The 6,125-nt window shown below is 49.9% G+C and overlaps 1 protein-coding gene across 1 annotated transcript; it reads left to right on the top strand.

Moving 5' to 3' along the window:
* Positions 1–253: 253 nt before the first annotated feature.
* TMEM17 (transmembrane protein 17) lies at positions 254–4,663 on the top strand. The gene is made up of 4 exons (XM_056488853.1): positions 254–452; positions 3,203–3,306; positions 3,542–3,655; positions 4,053–4,663. The coding sequence occupies exons 1-4, from the start codon at positions 305–307 to the stop codon at positions 4,368–4,370; spliced, it is 684 nt and encodes a 227-aa protein (XP_056344828.1). The 5' UTR covers positions 254–304; the 3' UTR covers positions 4,371–4,663.
* Positions 4,664–6,125: the final 1,462 nt, after the last annotated feature.

Raw genomic sequence — 6,125 nt, 5'->3', positions numbered from 1 at the left:
TCTCCCTCTGGCCGTCATCGAGGACCAGCACTTTCCCGGATTTATCTAGCTGGAAGCAGAGCGGCTCTACCGCAGCTTTCCTCGGGCCAGCATTCCGCTTAGCTTCTCAGAAAACCACACCCCGCCCTCGCAGAGTAGGAAAAAAAATCCTTGTGACCCGAAACGAAGGGAAGGGACGCCAGCGGCAGCTCCGAGCAGCCGCACACCGCAGCGGGCCCGGCCCGCCCCGAGGCGGAGGCTCCGCTCCCAGCGCCCCGCCCCGAGCCCGCCGGGCTCCTCCCTCGCGTAGCGCGGCCCGGGCGAGATGGCGCGGCCCGAGGGGCCCCCGACGCTGCCGGAGCCGCTGCGGCGGCGGCTCGTCTCCTTCAGCAGCTCCATGTTCAGCGACAGACAGCGCGCCGCGCTCGGCGACATGTCCCCCGCCCCTCCGGGGTTCCCGGGCTACCGCGCAGGTACCGCGCGGGCCGGGCCCGGAGCCTGCGCTGGGGCTGTGCTGTGCAGCGAGACCTGGGGCTCTCTTGTACAGCGGGACCCGGGGCTCTCCTGTACAGCCGGCCTGGGGCTCTCCTGTGCAGCCGGCCCGGGGCTCTCCTGTACAGCCGGGCCCGGGGCTCTCCTGTACAGCGGTACCCGGGGCTCTCCTGTACAGCCGGGCCGGGGCTCTCCTGTACAGCCGGGCTGGGGCTCTCCTGTACAGCCGGGCTGGGGCTCTGCTGTGCAGCGGGACCCGGGGCTCTCCTGTACAGCCGGGCTGGGGCTCTCCTGTACAGCCGGGCCCGGGGCTCTCCTGTACAGCCGGTCTGGGGCTCTGCTGTGCAGCCGGGCTGGGGCTCTCCTGTACAGCCGGGCTGGGGCTCTCCTGTGCAGCCTGAGCTGGGGCTCTCCTGTGCAGCCGGGCTGGGGCTCTCCTGTACAACGGGACCCGGGGCTCTCCTGTACAGCCGGGCTGGGGCTCTCCTGTACAACGGGACCCGGGGCTCTCCTGTACAGCCGGGCTGGGGCTCTCCTGTACAGCCGGCCCGGGGCTCTCCTGTGCAGCCGGGCTGGGGCTCTCCTGTACAGCCGGGCTGGGGCTCTCCTGTACAGCCGGCCCGGGGCTCTCCTGTACAGCCTGAGCTGGGGCTCTCCTGTGCAGCCTGAGCTGGGGCTCTCCTGTACAGCCTGAGCTGGGGCTCTCCTGTACAGCCGGGCTGGGGCTCTCCTGTACAGCCGGGCTGGGGCTCTCCTGTACAGCCGGGCTGGGGCTCTGCTGTGCAGCGGGACCCGGGGCTCTCCTGTACAGCCGGGCCCGGGGCTCTCCTGTGCAGCCGGGCTGGGGCTCTCCTGTACAGCCGGGCTGGGGCTCTGCTGTGCAGCGGGACCCGGGGCTCTCCTGTACAGCCGGGCTGGGGCTCTCCTGTACAGCCTGAGCTGGGGCTCTCCTGTGCAGCCTGAGCTGGGGCTCTCCTGTACAGCGGGACCCGGGGCTCTCCTGTACAGCCGGGCTGGGGCTCTCCTGTGCAGCCGGGCTGGGGCTCTCCTGTACAGCGGGACCCGGGGCTCTCCTGTACAGCCGGGCTGGGGCTCTCCTGTACAGCCGGGCTGGGGCTCTCCTGTGCAGCCGGGCTGGGGCTCTCCTGTACAGCCGGGCTGGGGCTCTCCTGTGCAGCCTGAGCTGGGGCTCTCCTGTACAGCCGGGCTGGGGCTCTCCTGTGCAGCCTGAGCTGGGGCTCTCCTGTACAGCCGGGCTGGGGCTCTCCTGTACAGCCTGAGCTGGGGCTCTCTTGTACAGCCGGGCTGGGGCTCTCCTGTGCAGCCGGGCTGGGGCTCTCCTGTACAGCCTGAGCTGGGGCTCTCCTGTACAGCCGGGCTGGGGCTCTCCTGTACAGCCGGGCTGGGGCTCTCCTGCCTGCCCCGAGGCCCCGCCGCAGGAGCTGCTTTCGCCGCCGGATTTCTCTTTACGGACCCTGCCCGCCGTATTGGCCGTGGCTGCGTCCATCGTGTGGCCAGTGGAACTTGCAGGCTCTTTTCTAACTTCTAGCGCCAGAGTAGCCGTGGCAGTGCGCACTGTACACCTACGCAGAGGGGCGGTGTTGATTTCAGCCGATAAATCTGTTCTAAGCCGATCACATTAATCAAAACGATGCTCTTATTTCAAGGCAGGAGTTCCCACTTCTGTTATGTAGTAATACTGCTAATGCTTACTAGTTCTTCACTTAATTTATCAAACATTTCACGAATAGCTTTTATCTTTAGTCTTTTTTTCTTCAGCTTCCTGTTTCAGACAATACTCCTATGTTAATATCCAATCCACTGAAACCAGTTGCAAATTATTGGGCATCGGGATTTCAAAAATTAGGTTTTACACATACATGTCTTGGTGAGTTGCTGTAGCAACTGGCCATTGCAATACTGTCTGACTTTTCTATTAATTTTAGCAATCCCTTCAAATAAGCATTAATTTAATTTAGGGATAGAAAAATGAATTAGAATTCGCTTCTATTGCTTAAACATTCATCCAAACACAGTTTCAGAACTTGCATAGAATTTATAAATAGCAATGCCATGTCAAGGAAACCTTTAAATTACCTAAACATTGTAATCACAATTGAAATTAGAACTCTTGGATTCTCTGATTTTAAGTAAATTTTTCCTTAAGACTGACCTTGTAGGTCTATTATAAAATCGTAAGTACAGAATTTACTGCCCACATGTTGGAGTTTGAGACTTGCTTTTCTCTACATTGCATTGTGTGATTGCATTTTGTTCTCTGCAGGCTTTAGTTTGACATGTATTTGAAACTGTTACCTCATAAGAATCAGATGAATTACTGGCTTCCATCCAAGTGTCTATTTAAATAAAAGGTTGAAAATGAAGAGTGGGCCATGCAAGGCCTACTCTCTAGCAGCTCTCTTGAGCTAAGCCTCAGTCAGAGATGGTGGAGTAAGCTAAAAGCCACCAGATAATCAACAATTTGATGCTCTACTCAAATATATGACTAAATTATAAAAACACTTTGTCCCAGGAACGAAAAGGTGCCTTAGATTCCAGGAAATTATGCAACTCCAGATAAGGTGTGAAGATTTCCTCTGGATAAATAAAAATATTTTTCTTAACATTTAATTTGGGGAAGAGTCAGATTACTGCCTTGCATGAAGCTAAGGTGGAGCAGTATCCTTCTGTCATATTTACAGGAGTGATAAAATCTTCTTTCTCTCTACAGATTGTGAAATCCTTTCCAGTTTGCCACTGCAGATGTCCCTCTATTTCAATGTTTATTTCTTTCCATTTTGGTGGCTCATCACAGTTGCCATCCTCTACCTGAAGGTGAGAAAGAAGGAAAAGTGCTGGTTTGTAAATGTATATTACATCAAACACAGCCTAGTTCAGGATACAGCTCACTGGAGTTAGAGGTTTTTACACTGACTTAGGAATTCATGGAAGCTGGAGCTTCAGGAGTGTTTGTATGCCACTACTATCAGCTGACAGTAGCACAGAGTATCTTCATTTAATCACAGACACCACGACAAAAAGAAACTTTTACTTTCTTTTTCCCTTCTAGTATCCAGACTTATCAGATTATTACAAGTTCATCCTGGTCACCATCATGATCCTGGTCTCTCTGACAGAGCTTATTCGACTCTACCTGGGATATGTGGGCAATCTCCTGGAGAAAGTAAGTTACCAGATGTACGTAGTAATTTCTGCAAGAATTTCTGCTTTTGGGAGTTGAACGTGAACTGGCATGCATTTTATTTAGGAGATTTAAGTTGAGGAGATGGTTGTTTCTCTTCAGTTGCACTCTGCATCTTCTATTCCCTTGGCATTGGCTTCCACTTAATTTTGTGAGTTCCAAGTAAAGAGAGCTGTCTCACTCCCTAAAATTGTTTTGTCAGAAAATAAAAGCATGCTTAAAAACACAAGATATGGAAATATGAAGCCACCTCTCTTTGCCTTTCCGCATTATGTGCTGGCTTTTGAAAAATTAGGACGAAACGTGTTTTCTCCACAACATTTTGGATTTCTTCATCCCAGCTGTCAGGTTTTTAATAGGTGATGTCTCCCTATTATAGGTGCCTGAGCTGGCTGGGTTTTGGCTCCTGACTCTCCTCCCACAGTTGCCTGTAATTCTCTTCTTGCTGTTTAATGAAGGTCTGAAAATCCACTCTCTGGAGCGAGCCCTGCACATCATCTTTGCCGCCTTCCTCTCCTTCCAAGTGCTGGCGGCCTTTTTCACCCTGAGGAGGATGGTGAACACGCTGGCCTCTCGCTTCCGCCTGACGGAGTTCCACCGCCTGGAGGAGCAGCTCCCCGCGCCTGCCGTTCACAGCCTGGCCGCCGGGAGCAGCTCCCGGGGCTGGCAGGGTCTGCCCCGAGGGGTCAGGAGCTAGCAGAGCCCGGGCCAGTGCTTCCACAGCTCTCTTTCCATTTGGTTGGGGCATTCTTTGCCTTCTTGCCTCAGAGGTATTAAAAAAATGGATCTGGCTCGAGAGCCAGCGTTAAACCTCAGAGGCTGGAGCTCATTTCTGCAAGGAAAATCAAAGCCAATTGCATAACTCACTTGAGTGGACTGTTACTGAGTGGACTTGGAGAGTTTTATGTGTTACAAAGTTGTGGCATTTTAAAAAAACCAGAAGCCTTTTTCCTCACTGTTTGCACAATAAATCTTTTTTTACACTTTTTTTGTGTTGGTACCAGTTTCATCAGTCTTCCAGATATGTTGCACATATTTAATGTCTGATACCTCTGTTAGGAAAGAAACCCATCCCAAAACCAAACCAAAAGCAAAAGCCCCAAGAGATCCTGAGGCTCAAAAAGAAGTTAGTGAACAAAGACTACACTTTCAGTGGTGGTCTTCCAGGTAATTCCAGCACTTAGAAATTACTTACTACTATACTTGTGATGTAATTTCAAAGGAATTCATTCCAGAAAACTGTTATGCTCATCTCCTTTGGCTTAGTGACAGTTCTGTCAAGTCAGAATGGGGCGATTTTCCCAGACAGAACAATAATAAAATTACAGCCATTAAAAAAATAGGTTTATGTCACTGAAAGGCAGAACCTGTTTTTCCTAAGCCAAGGCAAATACCAAGGTTCCCATATTCCTGTTATGTGTAAATTCTAGGGTATCTTCTGCAGTTTTGGTAATGGCTAAAAGTTCATTTTTTCTGTCAAGAAGTGATGGCAATCAAACATTAAAATAAATTTTTCATCTGAGTTCTTTAAGCAGGGCAAGAGTTACCAGTTTTGAAAGCTGGCACAAGAAGCAAACTGCTCAAAGGATTAGAAGGAAGATGAGTCTAACATGAAAAAGGCACATTATGCTTTAAGCTGTTGAATATTTAAAACAGAACTCCAAGTGAAAAAAAGGCGTTAGGTTTAGTTTTTACCAAAATGGTTAATTTTCCTTTCAATCCATAAATGAATGGGACGGTGAATTACACTTCAGTTTGCCTCTTCATTTCATTATTTTAAAGCATATGTTATCAGAGCACATACTCCTTTGTTTTTAAGCAAACCAGCAACTTGGCTTGCCTATTGCACAGAAAGAGCATTTGTCTAAGAGTCTCTCTGTCTTTTCACAGTTAATACAAAACATTTAGAGCTCTGTAATCACAGCCTGAGAGGGAGACAGTGAGGTTTAAGCAGAAGTTGCATCATTTGAAAAATACTTTTCCAGCATTTGAAAATCCTTGTCAAAACATTCTTAACTGATGCAAGGGAAACATTGGACGTATTTTTAATGTCAACCACAGTTACACTACTGGAGAATGCTAAAAACAGGGCTGAAGGAAGGTTTGTAACACTAGGTATGTGAAATACAATACGAAGCTGAAAAATTCAACCATACACCAATGCTGGCAACAAGGAACTGGCCTCCAGGCTAAGGCCATGGGTGCAACTCCAAATCCTTGGTTTTAGTGATAAAGAAATTATGCATTTGGAAGATCAAATTGCCATGCAAGACAAGTGTCTGGAGCCAAAGACACAAGGACACACAGCATGGGGAGAAGGAGAGGGAAATAGAATAAAGAAACACTGTTAGAAGTAGAGTTGTCTGGAAATGCTAAAGGTAGAAACCAGCATGTGAGGTAAATCTTCAGCAACATATTTGATAAACAAAAGATTTCTACCTACACTCTGCTC

This window comes from Oenanthe melanoleuca, chromosome 3 (assembly GCF_029582105.1).
Source record: "Oenanthe melanoleuca isolate GR-GAL-2019-014 chromosome 3, OMel1.0, whole genome shotgun sequence".
NCBI lineage: Eukaryota > Metazoa > Chordata > Aves > Passeriformes > Muscicapidae > Oenanthe > Oenanthe melanoleuca.
The sequence above is the reverse complement of the archived record's forward strand: the minus strand, read 5'-3'. Positions and strand labels throughout refer to the sequence as shown.

What these genes read in the sequence shown, in the direction of transcription:
- TMEM17 (XM_056488853.1), top strand. Translation starts at nt 305, where the DNA reads ATGGCGCGGCCCGAGGGGCCCCCGACGCTGCCGGAGCCGCTGCGGCGG. An exon ending in GTTCCCGGGCTACCGCGCAG is followed by an intron (nt 453 to 3,202) that starts GTACCGCGCGGG and finishes TTCTCTCTACAG; the next exon opens with ATTGTGAAATCCTTTCCAGT. An exon ending in TTGCCATCCTCTACCTGAAG is followed by an intron (nt 3,307 to 3,541) that starts GTGAGAAAGAAG and finishes TTTCCCTTCTAG; the next exon opens with TATCCAGACTTATCAGATTA.